The sequence below is a fragment of the Salmo salar genome, chromosome 22 (genome assembly GCF_965601325.2).
Source record: "Salmo salar chromosome 22, fSalSal1, whole genome shotgun sequence".
NCBI lineage: Eukaryota > Metazoa > Chordata > Actinopteri > Salmoniformes > Salmonidae > Salmo > Salmo salar.
The window spans coordinates 21,009,375-21,027,031 of NC_138312.1; the positions used below are offsets into that span (position 1 = coordinate 21,009,375).

General features: G+C 42.6%; 1 protein-coding gene across 2 annotated transcripts in view; it reads left to right on the top strand.

Moving 5' to 3' along the window:
- Positions 1–387: 387 nt before the first annotated feature.
- LOC106583032 (leucine-rich repeats and immunoglobulin-like domains protein 1) overlaps positions 388–17,657 on the top strand; it is a 53,859-nt gene continuing 36,589 nt past the window's right edge. The window contains exons 1-2 of one of the 2 annotated variants that reach the window (XM_014166781.3): positions 388–1,591; positions 16,496–16,567. In XM_014166781.3, coding sequence (XP_014022256.1) covers positions 1,389–1,591; positions 16,496–16,567 — 275 coding nt within the window. In that variant the 5' untranslated portion in view covers positions 388–1,388. The remainder of the gene's footprint in view (positions 1,592–16,495; positions 16,568–17,657) is intronic. The other variant, XM_014166782.3, reaches the window with a different exon arrangement.

The window sequence follows — 17,657 nt, forward strand, 5'->3', positions numbered from 1 at the left end:
TCTGGGAAAGGAGATACAACTAAATGCTTCAAACCGAAATGTGAATCAGAGAGGTTCAGGGAAGCCTTAATCAATCTCCACAGCACCTGGGGAGCAGTGGTTGTTCGGAGTTAATCATTTCCTCAAGGGCAGGCAGATTTTTCCACCTTGTCTGCTCTGGGATCCGACCTACGTCCTTTCGGTTACTGACCCAACACTCTTAACCGCTAGGCTACCAGCTATCTTTTCTGGATGGCTATCATTAACCGATTATAGAGCTTTAACCTGGTCATTGTCCCTTTAAAACGCGGTGAGAGTGAAGGGGGGTGGTGCGGTTTCACACCCGGGGTGGGAAACATGGGTGGGGTCAACGACTGGTTGACTGGCAGTCAGAGTTTGCGACGCCTGTAGAATCCACAACAACCAGTGAGATTAAGAGTTTACCCTTTCTTCAAATTTGAGCCAATTGCAAGGGAAAATGGGAGGTTCCCAAGTGCTGTTGTGCATCCAACGTGGGACTGTGGAACTAAGACTGAAAAAAAGAAAGTAAAAAAAATAACTCATGGTGGATAGGGTCTGAAGTTGGGACTGAACCAGGCTCCGAACGCCGAGGTCTTCTGACCATAGACTGCATCTGATAAGCATTTACTAGGAACTATACTAACCCGTCGAGTGTGCGCCGAAATTGGGATCAATCGACACAAAGTGTATACTTTTTTGGGGTGTTTTGTAGCGCCATAAACGAGAAGTCAACGATAACTCGTTTTCGGCACCGATCTCACCTCTTTCGAGTGCTTCATTTGCGTAGCAGAGTAACGCCGTCAAAGTTTTAGCCAACATTCCAAGCGTGCGATGAAGAGAAGATACATTTTAAAGTTTGTTTTGAGTGCCACTGCCGATGCAATCCGCATAGGCTAGTATTTGGAAAATGTGTCTCACATGTATATTTGACATGAAGGTAATCTTAAATTAAGAGCCCCTGTTGATGTTTGCCATATTTTTTTCTCTGGCATTATTTTTAGGCTATTGATGTTTCCCCAAAACGAATCGCTTTGCCAAGAAAGGATCCTCATTTCAACCTTTTATGGACAAGTTCAATTTACTTGTATGCTATTTAATTCTGGCTGCTTGACAAGTTTATTGTAGCCTTCTTGCTTCGTAAACCGCGATTCACCTTTGATTTCAGCCCACATTGGACAAAAGTTGGACTGGGAATTTGCGTCTAAACGACTCGGTTATTTGGAAGAGTAGACCAGTTGTACACGCCACAAGTGTTAGTTTTTTCTTCATTTTACCACAACGCAATTTGTGATATAATAGACTGCACTCTCTCTAAAACTGTACCAGATTTCCAATTTGTGGATACGACGAGAGATCATTGGCCAGCGCGCGATTAAACTTGATACAAAATGGCGGCGTCCCTGGGACGAATTGGATCGGTTTCTCACTATGGTTTTTATTTAGTTTTGTCGCTGGAACTGTTAATCAATTACGGCTTGAGTTCAGCTTTACCATGTGCTCAGAACTGTACCTGTACTGGAGATTCTGTGGACTGTAGTCATTTGGATTTGACAGATACACCGCTGGACCTGCCCATTCAGACAGTTGCGCTGTAAGTAGCCTCGAGCCGCCTTATTAATTGACCACCCCATATGAGGATGAGATTCAACCCATAGCAGGATAAGAGACAATGTTGCCGAAGTAGCCCACACCAACTCGCGGAGCCTTTGTTGCAAGGTCATAAGCGAATGTATCAATTTGCTTTTATGTTGTTGTAATTTTCTTGATTGCATGGTTGTCTTATTATTTTGTAGCCTATGCCTCACATGTAAAGCATTGCAGAACACCAGAACCTAATAGGCTATTTATTCGTGGACTACAGGGGCGGACTGGGACCACACCTGCCCAATTTCTTCCTTGAGGCCCCCACAACGGCCCAATATTTTCATTGGGGCCCACATTTTGTGCCGGATAACGATAATTTTGCTGCCAAAAATCCCAAGGTAGGCAGCTGGGCTAAAAATGGACTTGTCCATCTGGCAATTGGCCAAAATGCCAGACGTCCAGTCCATCCTGAGGGACAACTATGGATAATGGCAAAACAATAATTACTGTTTGACCATTATCACACTATGGTATAGGGTTACAGCCTACTAAATGTCTCTATAGATTTTTGTCATTTACAAGGAATCTGAAACTGCTTAACAAGTTGCTTTAATTTGTTAAAACTCTTTCAATAATAGACTTACTGTTACTCCCAACCTGTACACAACTTCAAAGGTGACCAGAAATATATTAATTTGAGAGGAAATAGCCTAAATCACCTTCATAACCTAAACTATAACTAGGCCTACATCATGTCAATTAGAAATATATGATTAAAGAGTAGATACAAATTCAGATGGGAACTTTTTCAACTACCAAAACAGTCAATCAAAATTATCTTCTTAGTTATATGGGCAAAACGTTTTTCAGAGAAATTGACTGACTAAATCTCATTGGATTTAAACTCTTCATTGTGTCTAAACATCACTATATTCAATTAGATCTATGACACATATTAGCCCTTAATCTTCGATTTGGTTCTGTGGCCGTGGCCCACAAATTGGATTTCTTGTAAATTAGGCATGGATTCTCAAGAGAGTGTTAGCCACAATGGGGACACTGTCTGAACGTTCGTTTAGGAAGTGAGCCAGTTGAGATTTTTTTTTTTTAAACTGAGAACATTTCAGTCCTCATCCCATTGAATGATCATGTTTTTTTTTTATAGACAAGACAGCTTTCTTTTTCTCAATCATCATTTTGGCTCAACCAGCAGTGTGACCACAGTTTCAATGGCAATTGTTTTATTTAACCTTTATTTAACCAGGTTAGACTCAAGAGATGAACGTCTATTTTTCAAGAGAGACCTGGACAAATGTGAATCCTCAAGGACAATTCAACTGTTTCATTAACAGGAATGTTTTACCTAAATGACCAAATAGTCCATTTTAGAGCGAGGGGAAGGGGGGACTCTTTGTACAACAGGCTTTTTTTCTGCTGGGGGGTTAAAGAGTGAAGGCCTCTGGACTTCTCAGGTTCCTGTGTGCGGCAGTTTGATTTCCCCTGGGAAGTGACGAATGCAACTTTTTTTAAGTCCTTGACTTTAATAATGATGCCTGTGTCCAGGGTGCCTTATTGCCCTTAAACACCCATTTGCCATGTGCAAGTGCTGTTTATGGCTAAACGTAACACTCATATGTAGGTAATGGTATTCGGTGCTTAAACAGCAACACAAAAAACACAACACACAGCTGGGCAGCGGGGACAAGTTACTCATCTGAAATGTCTAAATGCAAACATTGTTGTGTGATATCTGGTGCCTGTTTACTACACACATTGTGTCGGGAGAGGGGTGGCGATCGCTTGTCGGCTGGAGCTACCTCTATATTTTAGGATCAAACGAATATATGCCCCATGGTTTGGTCTGGAGGAAGGTATGCAGAGACTCGTTCAATGAATCACATAAGGATGAAGAGGATTAAATGTTAACATTTGATCAACAAATACCTTCATCCTCAATCTTAATCCTTTTGCAATGGCGTGAGCCAGAAGACATAATGATTGTTTAAAAAAAAGTTAGGCCTACATTTTTTGGTTTGTTCATTTGAGACAGTGGACTATATATATTTATTATTATGACATGATTTTTAAAATAAAAGCTTACTAAGATGAATTAAGAATCTTGTTCTGCACCTATGTGTGAGTGTCCTGTCCAGTCTGGCGATGCTGGGTTTCACACCAAATGTTTTTGTCTCTCTGAACCTCCGGGACCCTGTGCCAAGTGAATTAGTGGGGGGAATAAAGTGTCCCTGTTATGTTTAGCCCTTGCTTGTGTGGAAGCTAGCAGCAGTAGCGGTCGGTCATCAGGCAATGTGGAGGCTGAGCGGACATTACTGTTGGATGTCTATAAAAACAGGCTTGGTCCACTCTCACCATGAGCTGCTGTAGCTCTGAACTGGCTCTTCTGTAGAAGAACGCTAAAATCCCCTCAGTGTTGGTTAGGACATGATGGACAAGTGTCAGCTTGTCATGGTGGCTTGAGTTTTCAAAATTGCTGAGACCCCAGATAGCAGTATCAGTAAGAAATCTATAGGCTATTATTTAAAATATCTTGAAATGTATAAAAGAACTAAGATAATTATGTTTTTCTCACATTTTCTTCATGTACTGCTAATGAAAAAAATGGTGACCTCGTGTTGCTGTGGTCGTTATCTTTATATGTGCTTATATATTGTGAGTATAGTGCTGACAACTCCTACAGTAGCTTGGTTTTGTAAGGAGGAGACAGGGCAGAGACTGGGTGCTTGTCTGCAGTATATCCGTCAGTAAGAGGGAGTTTTCTGAGGAAACTCTGGACACGGCCTGTGTGAAAAATCAAGCCTTAATGCCTTCCAGTTGTCAAAATAGTTTCCATGTTCTGTCCTGTTTTTACAGCTCCCCTGTGACATTCAACCTTGATGGGGATAGTAGGAAACAAGCGGGTGTTGGCATATTCAGCTAGAGCAGGGATGGACAATTGGCGGCCCCCCTTTTGTAGGCTTGCGGATCAATTTACAAAAATGAAAAAAAAATAAATAACTCAGTCGCAGGCTCCACTTACTTCAGAGTTCGAATAGTAGAATACACAAGGTGCAATTTAGAAATTTGGTTGTGCATCAGCAATTTTCTCATTATGTCTGTCACTGACAGTCACTCAATTAGCCCATGCCAGCTAACAATTTTGTTAGATTGGTAAATTAGTCAAGCCATGTATCTAAACTTGCAGTAATCATGGTTGAATTACCGACCGAGGGGGGACCCATTGATTTTGTTATTCACCTTCACTCAAATATATTAAAACTGCAAACATTTCTCTCCACCCCAAGGAAAAATTGCAGAAAACGTATTTAAAACGTCAATATTTTCTCTACGCCTCAAAGAAAATGTGTGCAAAATGTGTAGAATTGCAGGAAACTAACTCTAAAATTTATTTTTTTCCCTTTCCGCTGTCAAGAGGGTGGCCGCTAAAATCTTTTGCTCGCAAGGTTGGGGGCCAACAAATTTTTCACTTTGGGCACCAAAAAGGCTAGTGCGTGCTCTGACTGCATGTGTGGGTATGGATGTGGGTACGCAGACTGGGGAGCCACTGCGGCCCCTCATGATGGGTTGAGATATTTTGAGGGATTGAGAGAATTAGATGGGTTGGGGGGGGGGGAATTGGAGTATGTGACCATCCAGGATATTTTTATATTTTAAATGGCAATATGGGGCAGGTAGCGTTCTCCTGGCATCCTCCAAACCCAGATTTGTCCGTCGGACTGCAAGATGGTGAAGCTTCCCCTGCTCCAGAGTCCAATGGCGTTGAGCTTTACATCACCAGCCGATGCGCATCAAGCATTGCTAAGAGCTGCTGGCAAACGCAGGAAAGTGCTGTTTGAATGAATGCTTACGAGCCTGCTGCTGCCTACCATCGCTCAGTCAGACTGCTCTATCAAATATTAAATCATAGACTTAATTATAATAAACAGACATACGAGCCTTTGGTCATTAATATGGTCAAATCCGGAAACTATCATTTTGAAAACAAAATGTTTATTCTTTCAGTGAAATACAGAACAATTCTGTATTTTATAGAATGGGTGGCAACCCTAAGTTGAAATATTGCTGTTACATTGCACAACCTTCAATGTTATATCATAATTATGTCAAATTCTGGCAAATTAATTACGGTCACACAGTTCGCAACAAGCCAGGCGGCCCAAACTGTTGCATATACCCTGACTCTGCTTGCACTGAACTCAAGAGAAGTGACACAATTTAATAATCTAGTTAATATTGCCTGCTAACATGATTTTTTTTTTTAATGAAATATGCAGCTTTAAAAAAATAGACTTCTGTGTATTGATTTTAAGAAAGGCATTGATGTTTATGGTTAGGTACATTTGTACAACGATTGTGCCTTTTTCGCGAATGCACTTTTGTTGAATCATCACCCGTTTGCCGAAGTTGAAGTAGGCTGTGATTCGATGATAAATGAACCGGCACCGCATGGATTATATGCAACGCAGGACAAGCTAGTTAACCTAGTATTATTATCAACCATGTGTAGTTAACTAGTGAGTATTGATTGTTTTTATAAGATGGGTTTAATGCTAGCTAGCAACTTACCTTGGCTCCTTGCAGCCACAAGGTCCTTTTGACGCTGCACTCACGTAACAGGTGGTCAGCCTGCCACGCAGTTTCCTTGTGGATCGCAATGTAATCGGCCATAATCGGCATCCCAAAAGGTCGATTACCGATTGTTATGAAACCTCGAAATCGGCCCTAATTAATCGGTCGACCTCTGGTCCACATAGTTATGTGTGTGTATATATATATCTCTATCTATCTCAGTTGAAGTCTGAAGTTTACATACACTTAGGTTGGAGTCATTAAAACTCGTTTTCCAACCACTCCAAAAATTACTTATTAACAAACTATAGTTTTGGCAAGTCGGTTAGGACATGTACTTTGTGCATGACACAAGTAATTTGTCCAACAAATGTTTACAGACCAGATTATTTCACTTAAAATTCACTGTATCACAATTCTAGTGGGTCAGAAGTTTACATACACTAAGTTGACTGTGCCTTTTTAAACCGCTTTTAAAATTTCAGAAAATCATGTCATGGCTTTAGAAGCTTCAGATAGGCTAATTGACATCATTTGAGTCAATTGGAGGTGTACCTGTGGATGGATTTCAAGGCCCACCTTCAAACTCAGTGCCTCATTGCTTGACATCATGGGAAACTCAAAAGAAATCAGCCAAGACCTCAGAAAACAAATTGTAGACCTCCACAAGTCAGGTTCATCCTTAGGAGCAATTTTAAAATGCCTGAAGGTACCACGTTCATCTATACAAACAATAGTATGCAAGTATAAACACCATGGGACCACGCAGCCGTCATACTGCTCAGGAAGGAGACGCGTTCTGTCTCCTGGAGATGAACGTACTTTGGTGCGAAAAGTGCAAATCAATCCCAGAACAACAGCAAAGGACTTTGTGAAGATGCTGGAGGATACAGGTACAAAAGTATCTATATCCAAGCCGAAGAACACTATCCCAACCGTGAAGCACGAGGGTGGCAGCATCATGTTGTCGGGGTTCTTTGCTGCAGGAGGGACTGGTGCACTTCACAAAATAGATGGCATCATGAGGATGGAAAATTATGTGGATATATTGAAGCAACATCTCAAGACATCAGTCAGGAAGTTAAAGCTTGGTCGCAAATGGGTCTTCCTAATGGACAATGACCCCAAGCATACTTCCAAAGTTGTGGCAAAATGGCTTAAGTTCAACAAAGTCAAGGTATTGGAGTGACCATCACAAAGCTCTGACCTCAAACCTATTGAAAATTTGTGGGCAGAACTGAAAAAGTGTGTGTGCGAACAAGGAGGCCTACAAACCTGACTCAGTTACACCAGCTTTGTCAGGAGGAATGGGCCAAAATTCACCCAACTTATTGTGGGAAGCTTGTGGAAGGCTAACCCGACACGTTTGACCCAAGGTAAACATTTTAAAGGCAATCCTACCAAATACTAATTGAGTGTATGTAAACTTCTGACCCACTGGGAATGTGATGAAAGAAATTAAAGCTGAAATGAATAATTCTCTCTACTATTATTCTGACATTTCACATTCTTAAAATAAAGTGGTGATCCTAACTGACCTAAGACAGGGATTTTTACTAGGATTAAATGTCAGGAATGGTGAAAAACTGAGTTTAAATGTATTTTGCTGAGGTGTATCTAAACTTCAGACTTCAACTGGATTGATAGATATAATAGAGTAATTCTAAACAAATGGAGATTTTCAAAGGTATGCTGTATTTTTGCTGTTGCCTTTTATTAAACATTGGTGATTTTTCATGCTCATAAGGCTGTTAACGAATCACATAAATGGGTCCCTATGTTAGTACTTTCGTAGTCTTCTGATTTGAAGACTGGCCTAATGATATCCAGTGCAAGCTATCTCTCACTCAGTCAGATAATCTCTCTGTGGTGGTTTATCTTGTTTGTGGTCACCGTAATGTGTGTAAAGAGTGTCTTTGCCTGCAGTGCCATCCATGTAATTGGTTTTCCAAGTAAATAAAAGCATAAACATTATTAATGTTGGCTTTGATCGATGTGGTTGGATATAGAGAGAAAGCAGAGATCCTGTGTCTGAAATAAATATTTTCTGCTTCATCCGTCATGTCCCCTGCTGTGGTCTACAGTGTCACCTAGCTAGATTCACTCTAATAGCGATCCAGTCTCTGGATTGATCCCTTTACAAGAAAGCTTTTCCTAAGTGGTTTCCTATATGGGAAAGAAATGTCAAGCCTGACCGACAACCAACCACGCACTGCCTCTCTTTGATTTTGACAAACGTTCTGTTACTGCATTATACACCTCCGCACGTAATCCAATGGTATTGGAAAACACCCCCAGAGGTTGGTTTTGGCTTTTGCCCACAGGAATGGGTTTGTTTTGGTGGTTTCATGACAGGCTCTGGTCAGGTGGTTCCTCTGGTCCTGGGTGTAGATCATCTGGCCTGAGGGGGTGTACTGAGGGGGTGTTGAGGTGGAAATGTTTTGTCACGGTCGGGTTCCATTGGGTAAAACTTCAGTGGTCTGACCGAAAGGAACCGCAATTAACATGCAAATAAACACTAATAAAACGTTGAGGAGAGAGGTGTTTTCTGGTAATCAACATTGTTGCCATTGTGTGTCTATCCACGGTTACCATGCATTATCAGCCATGTGGTAGGATTGACTGATAACGGATGAAACTGCCCTAATGAAATTAAATAAAAGTAAAAATCAAACTGATTTCCTCCATTTCCTTCACCCAATGTAGACATATCCACAGTGTACACTGACCGTAGGACTGAGGGCCTTGTGGTTTCAATGGCAGTTCTTACTAAGCAATCTTGTGGTATTGAGAATGGTTTTGCTGAATTAGTTTATTGTCATGTATTCTTGAGCCTTGTGACTATAATGTCCCTAGGCTGAGTTTTATAAAGCAACAGGATTGCCATTATTTCCTGGGTTTAAGATTATATCGATAGTGCTCTGATTTTATCATTGCCCCCAAAAATAATGATTTCCCCCTTTATGTGAATGTTTGATATTTATGGTAGATGCACAATAAATCATCAGTGCTTGCTTGGGAAAGTATCTCATTCATTTATTGTAAATGTCAACTTTTAGACTACGGTTTACATTTTAGCAAACACTGTTATCCAGAGCGATTTACCGGAGTAATTACGGTTAAGTGTCTTGCTCAAGTGCACATCGACCCTTTTTTTTTTGCCTATTCGGCTCGGGGATTCGAACCAGACACTTTTCAGTCACTGGCCCAACGCTCTCAACCACTAGGCTACCTGCCTCCGGTATGCATGTCTACATAGCTTTAGACAGAAAAGAATTAGCAGCAGTAAGCGAGTAAAGATAGAATAGATAGAAGTTTACATCTACATGAAGTTATGAAGTGAGCTCATCGCAGTGTTCACTGTAATGACAATTGAACGGCTACTGCCAGAAGTCATTCCACACAAATCGAGTCAACAGAATAGATGGCCTTTTTGTTAAGACACACTGGGGCGCCAAGTTCTTTTTTTCTTTTTGTTTAAGCCGCTGTCTACAAAGTGGGTTTGATAGATGAATCATCTGTGAATTCTGTACATCTGGTAAGAGTTAGGACATTTGGAGAAGACATTAGGGAAAAAAAAAGAGTTACTTGGAGAGGTACTGCGAAGTGGAGAACCCCCAAAACTGGCTGTCTGGCAACCAAGAGCATTCTTACCTTTCAAAAAACCTGCAATGGCCTGTGTCCACTGATTTAGTAGGAAGCAGAGGGGTTCGGTACCTGCACATACATCCACACACACACAGGCCTACATAACCATATTTATTAAGATTGGCCCAGTATTTGGCCCTATTCTCTTTCCATGGATGATGGCGTAATTATTGCAGATAGTTTCTGTTTGCAAGAATAAAAAACATTTAGGCAGGGGAAGTCCGTATTCTAACGATCAGTCATTTTCTTCACTTTGAAGTACAGTACATACAATCAGCGGCCTGTGGAAAGAACTGAAACAATACCCCCTCCAAAATGTGACTTATGTTCTTTCAGATTAATTGGTAAGGCTAATTTCCTTTTTTAGTCTGGTGACCATATAACAAATTAGGATTTGCTATCAAACTCCAGTGTGTGTGTGTGCATGAGACTATGTATGTGTGCTGTGTGCTCCCCCCTCATGCGTCTTGGCTGGCGTCTTCGGGCCTGAGTTCATGCTAGTGTGGACTGTGCTGCAGCCCCATGCCCCCTCTGTTTGGACTGACCACTCCGTACTGAACGAGGAGCACCCTGGGAAAGGCCCTGCATGGCTCCAAGATGTGTGCCTGCCTCAGAGACTTCAGAAAACAGAGACATTCTCCCTCTGGCTTAACTTTGCTCACAGGCCGTAGCCTAGCTAGCAGACCTTATTTTGTTGCCTGGAATTGCTGCCGGAAAATCTGCAACGCAAGCCGTGCTGTTGAAATATGCTGATCCCATCAGCCCACATATCTGCTGCTCTCAAATGTGCTCTATAGAGATGTGCCGACTACAGCACATTTAGCACATCTAGTAGGTGTTTGCACCAGGCTGAATTGTGATCATAGATACTACTCAGGCATATTGTGCCACTTTTTAAATTAACTTTTTAAATGTTTGTTTGTTTGGCTGCTTTCACTGTCTTGTCCCTCTCTCTCTTGCCTATGTTTTGCTGAAGTCTAAAATGGTGGGGTGGTGTTGGTATTACACCTGTGTACACGGGGGGGCTCTCTACCCCTCTGTCTGGCTTGCCCTCTGTTTGGCCTATGGGAGCTCTCTTCTAGCTGCTCCACACACACAAGGTTATTCTTTAACTATTTTATGGCTGTTTGATAACGGACCACATTTAAAGCTCCACTGTTTCCCAGCTGCACCACAAAGGCCCTATCGCTGACATCACTTCACACTTCCAAAGAGCGAAGTTCACACTCCTCTTATCAGCAATAGAGATGGGTAGATAGACGATTCCAGTCTACAAACCAAACCCCCCTTCACTTCCGCATTCTGATTACGAGGGCATTGTCATAAGAAATGATATCATTCTCTTGCTTTTTATTTCATTTAACCTTTTCTTTATTCTTTGACGGCATACAAAATAAGGAGATTTTTCTATATTTTTTTTAGCTAGTAATGATGGGTTTCTGTTGCTCCAACAGTGTAGTAGTGTAACGGTTTAAGTCTAGTGCGGTGGGAGTCTTAAAGTATTTTCAGAGGTTTTCGAGGCAAGTCAGTGTACTTCATCACACAGGTTTTATAGTTTTATCGCTGCTTTTAATGGTGTCTCAGAGTGGCTAAGCTAATGTTGCTATAGCTGACCTCTACCCTTCCGAGCTCTGCCAAACTGTGTTGCTATTGATTGATCTGAGCTCTCTAGAGTAGACTGCTTCAGGGCAACAGGTGGACTGGGAAGTGGCAGTGGCTAAATTGGCCAGGCCCAGTATGTACAATGCATTCAAAAAGTATTCAGACCCCTTGACTTTTTTCACATTGTTACATTACAGCCTTATTCTAAAATGGATTTAATTCATCAATCTACACACAATACCCCATAATGACAAAGGGAAAACAGGTTTTTGGAAATATTTGCAAATGTATATAAAACTAAAAAACATACCTTATTTAAATAAGTATTCAGACCCTTTGCTATGAGACTAAATTGAGCTTAGGGACATCCTGTTTCCATTGATCATCCTTGAGATGTTTCTACAACTTGATTGGAGTCCACCTGAGGTAAATTCAACTGATCGGACATGATTTGGAAAGGCACACACCAGTCTATATAAGGTCCCACAGATGACAGTGCATATCAGAGCAAAAACCAAGCCGTGAGGTCGAAGGAATTGTCCGTAGAGCTCCGAGACAGGATTGTGTAGAAGCACAGATCTGAGGAAGGGTACCAAACAATGTCTGCAGCATTGAAGGTCCCCAAGAACACAGTAGCCTCCATCATTCTTAAGTGGAAGATGTTTGGAACCACCAAGATTTACTAGAGCTGGCTGCCCGGCCAAACAGCAATCAGGGGAGAAGGGCCTTGGTCAGGGAGGTGAACAAGAACCCGATCGTCACTCTGACATAGCTCCAGAATTCCTCTGTGGAGATGTGAGAACCTTTCCAGAAGGACAACCATCTCTACAGCAGTCCACAAAACGGGTCATTATGGTAGAGTGGCAAGACGGAAGCCACTCCTCAGTAAAAGGCACATGACAGCCCGCTTGGAGTTTGCCAAAAGGCACCTAAAGGACTCTCAGACCATGATGAACAAGATTCTCTGGTCTGATGAAGCCAAGATTGAACTCTTTGGCCTGAATGCTGAGCGTCACTTCTGGAGGAAACCTGGCAACATCCATACAGTGAAGCATGGTGGTGGCAGCATCATGCTGTGGGGATGTTTTTCAGCGTCAGGGACTGGGAGACTAGTCAGGATCGAGGGAAAGATGAAAGGAGCAAAGTACAGAGAGAGCCGGAGTGGTCAGGTCCTCAGACTGGGGTGAAGGTTCGCCTTCCAACAGGACAACGATCCTAAGCACACAGCCAAGACAGGAGTGGCTTCAGGACAAGTCTCTGAATGTCCTTGAGTGGCCCAGCCCGATCGAACATCTCTGCAGACCTGAAAATAGCTGTGCAGCAACGCTCGCCATCCAACCTGACAGAGCTTGAGAGGATCTGCAGAGAAGAATGGGAGAAAGTCCCCAAATACAGGTGTGCCAAGCTTGTAGCATCATACCCAAGAAGACTCAAGGCTGTAATTGCTGGCAAAGGTGCTTCAAATAAGTACTGAGTAAAGGGTCTGAATACTTATGCAAATGTGATATTTCAGTTTTTATACATTTGCAAAAAATTCTACAAACCTGTTTTTACTTTGTCATTATGGGGTATTGTGTGTAGATTGATGAGGGGGGAAAAAACGATTTTAATACTTTTCAGAATAAGGCTGTAACGTAACAATATGTAGAAAAAGGCAATGGATCTGAGTGATTTTCTAATTTCACTGTATATTTTGTTATACGTTTTTATTTTATTTAACTAGGCAAGTCAGTTAAGAAAAAAAATCTTATTTACAATGACGGCCTACCCCGGCCAAACATGGACGACGCTGGGCCAATCGTGCACCGCCCTATGGGACTCCCAATCATGGCCGGATGTGATACAGCCTGGATTCGATCCAGGGACTGTAGTGACACCTCTTGCACTGAGATGCAGTGCCTTAGACTGCTGGCACGCTCGGGAGCCCCACTGTCATTCTTAGACAAGTCCGTTTTAAAACTTCAGGGCCTGGCCATCCTCCACTCCCACCTTCACCTCAGTTGATCCTGGTTGTAGAAGTCGTTAAATGCTTTAGGAGGATAGGAGCTGGGTCATGTTTAACGCCGGGGTCGTTGGCTGACTTGTGGCTATGAGGGTGAGAACCTCAAAAGTCCTAAGGCCAGGACTTGGCTACACTAGACTAGAGCAGGCCAAGTCTTTCAGTATTTTGTTGAAAGCCAGGCATGAATTACCTTGCTAAGTACATTGGGCTGTGGTCTTGATCATGCTGACTAATGTTAAACAAGCCTGCTCATTTAGATAAACAGTGCCATGCAGTGGAATGCACCATTCCTGAGTTTCAGCAGAGGGATATATTTATAGCGTTCGCCACACTCAGATTTATCCTAGCTTTCAAAATGTGTTTTTGGACTGTTAAATTGACCACGTAGATAATTGAGGATATTTCTTTAAAAAAAAAAAATAAAAATGTCTAAAAGAAAATCAGCCCTTACACACGCTTACTTTTTAATCTCTAGATGTGTTTGCTGAGTTGGACTTTTTTTCTGCCCCCTAGCCTTCAACTCTTGTTTCGCTGCTATGGTATGGCAGGCTCTGGAGAGCATTATCTCCTGTCATTGGGGCGTAACCCCACCCCCTCTACTCGTGACTGTAGAGGAGAAGGAAACGGTGGCATTATCACCGGCTGCTCATACAGTAGGTGTTAAAACACAGTGAAAGTTATCTGATCAGATAACAAGAAAATGAAGCACAGTAAAGAGAACACAATTCTGAAGTTGCGTAAACACTCCCTTGGCCTATCGGTATACTGGGAATAGACACACACACACAGTTTGTTTGTTATTGTGGCCCCCCGGCACCAGTACAGCAGGTTTTGTTCTCAAATGTGACCTTCTTCTTTCTTCACTCTACTCTAAATGGACAACAGCAAACAATGACATGCTTTACATTTCTGTAGTATCATATACCACTATAGCACGAGCCTGTTCTTACTCATGGAACCTGTTTCAGGGGGCATGACAGCAGCCTTCCTCTCTGAGTTGTTGTTTTATTGGTTATTTGTAATGAGGAGCCCTCCAGTTAGGCCTAAGCTTCATTATCCTCCGTTTGTACCAACCGGGGCCTTGTTAAAGGCTGGCGCTGATTTTCTGTGGAAGATTACTGCTGCGGTCGGTGTTGCTCGCTGCCCTGCGGCGGTGTTCTCAGCTATATTCGTAGCCTCGGCCCAGCCTGGCGGAGAAAACCCTGGGATTTTTCACTTTGCTTCAGTATAATGAGGTAATTGCCTCCTGTAGCAGGGACAGCAATTTTGCAATCTGGCACAATGGTGGCAGGAGGCCCCAGCCAATGATCAGCCCACCACCCTGTCAGAGCTTTGCCTGCGGGGCACACGCTACCATTTATCTCCTCACACACACCTACTGTAGAGAGAAACTTATCTCCACAGACACTGGGAGAGGGAGCTAAAGAGCAGGATATGTGTTGGAATAGAGAGGTAAAAGGGGAGGTAGAAAGCTGGAAAGAGAGGAAGATGTGCAACACGTGGGACCTGGGACTGTTTGAAGAACGCCTTTTTTTTATTATCATTCCAATTTTCTCTCAAGTCTGATGGGTTCGTTTAACCTCGTACCCTGTGGCAACCTGTAGTGAAAGTGTGTTGGAAAGAGCAGTTCACCCAGACCCAGTTTAGAGCAAAGCGGTCTGCTGAGGCTGTGCAGGCTGCCTGCCACCAAAGGAAGCAGCAGGAATGTGGTGCGTCAGGTGAATCTGTCCCCAGACTCTGGGAACAAGCAGCCATCTCTCCACAGGCTAGTGAAACATTCCTAGCCCATCTCTCATGTCTGGAGGCAGCTAGGGCTGAGGGCTCCTTTTGTCTCAGAGCAGACCTCACTAAAACACTGCTTTCCATAGTAGACTGCAGTCCCCACTGTCTTTTGACAAGAAGTAGGAGGTTAAACGTGTGTGTGTGTGTGTGTGTGTGTGTGTGTGTGTATGCCCATTTGTTTGTGAGAGACATTTTATTTATGAGTGTATTTGGCTCACAGGATTTTCTACAGTTTGATGAACTCTGTCTGGCTATTAGTAATCTCTCGTGGACAGATCTATGTAAACATAACTGATAGGCTACCGTAGAATCTGTCACCATCCTTTGCGAGGGTGAAGACTTCGCAAACCAGAAATCTCCATCTCTAACACGCTTATCACCAGAACCCTAATCAAGCGTCTGACCAAATTACGCACAATTTTATTTCTGGGTTAACCGAGAATAGGCTACTAGTAACACTATCTCTGAACAAATCACTATTTAATGTTAATCACCGTGCCAGTGAAGTGGTGGCTATTTAATGCATGGTCACTCTAAACTGAAAATTGACTTGTACACAGATTGATGGCTGTGGGCTACATTGTGTAAACCAGGGATGGGCAACTTTGAAGGGGGTGGGGGCCACAAAAAATCTGAAGTCATCATGAGGCCGCAGGTGCTTGCGGGTCTGCATACCCGCAAGTGCAAAGTTAATTGTGTGTAATTATACACATTTTGCCATGGGGCATAGAGAAAATGTTGCAGTTTTAAAGCAGGTTTGTTGCAATTGTACACATTTTGCCATAGGGTGGCAAGAAATGTTTGCAGTTTTAAATATATCTGAGTGAGACTGACTAACAAAATCAATGCTGGCCCCCCGGCCAGTAATTCGACAGCTGCCCGCTAGACTAATTTACCAATGTAAAAAATGTTAGCTGACATGGTCTAATTGAGTGTTTATCAGACACTTAGATAACAAAAACTGATGATGCACAACCACATTGTGAAATTGCACCTTGTATTCTATTTTAACTTGCAACAGTGAGTTGAGACCCAGACTGAGTTTAAAATATTATTATTTCGATTTTTTTTGATATTTTTTTTGGTTGATCTGAGAGCCGCCAGTTGCGTGTCCCTGGTGTAAACCAAGCCAGACACAATATTGATTGGGAACCCCTGAAACAGAACTAAAATGGGAATACAGGGTTGTCACAATGTTATAGGGAGGTGGCGCAGTTGAAAAAACACATGAAATGGAGGTTCTGCTGGTGAGTGTGTCAACAAGACTAATCAGCATGTTTTGTTCCTCAGAAATCTTGGCCACAACAAGTTGACAGCCATTGATGTCGAAGTCTTCTCAAATCTCCAAAACCTACGAGAGCTGTAAGTACCTCAGACCTCTCTGTCTCTGTCTATGTGTGTGTTCATCTTTTCTCAACCAGGAGTTCCCCTTGGCTGTGTGTGTGTGGGGACTGGGCTCAGCCTTTTCAATGGCTGTCATTCAGAACAGAATAGGATCGATTGGCAAGCAGACAACTAATCTATGAATGCATTGGGGCGGCAGGTAGCCTAGCGGTTAGAGCGTTGGGCCAGTAACCGAAAGGTTTCTGGATCGAATTCCAGAGCTGACAAGGTAAAAATCTGTCGTTCTGCCCCTGAACAAGGAAGTTAGCCCACTGTTCCCAGGTAGGCCGTCATTTTAAATAAGAATTTGTTCTTAGTTCTTAACTGACTTGCCTAGTTAAAGTTAAATAAAGGTAACAAAAAAAAAAATGCTAACAAAAAAAAATGCATCTCCTCACAATGTGCTTCACCTTCACTTCCTATTGTGTGTGTGTGCGTGCGCATGTCTGTCTGGCTGTGTGTCTATGCAGTGTTGTGTGTTTAGGCTAATAAAATGCTTTCTTTTAGCGATAGACCTTACTGGACAGTACCCTGAACAAACTCTGCAGTAGATCGGCATCTCACACAATCACTTACACTCACCGTATTAGTCAGGCCCCTTACTGATATATGGTACAGCAGTCTTCATTAACATTTATTCTCAGTCACATGCACTATACATTATCTTATCCTTGGATGTATTGTTGTGAAATTAGTCCAATTGAGGATGTTAAGCTTTCTCCATCACCTGACACCACGCAGGCTGAAACCTGTCTTGTGAATATCTGATACGCTCAAGAGGGTCTATCTCAACCCAGGCATGGAGGGCACAGACACTGACACCTGTCAGAGCCCAAGCACACACACTAGCCTGACACCGCTTCACCCATCCATGTTTTTACCCGAAAGCAATTCAGTTGTTTATGAATGATTCAGATGCACTCTGGCACCATGTGGATCCGCTTCCTTATTAGACTACGACACTATGAGGAAACCTCATGTCCTCAAGTTCACTTCCAAATACAACTTGGTCAGCCAATTCACTGCAGTGTTCTCTCAATACAGTGTTCTGTTACTTTCTCCTTTCCAT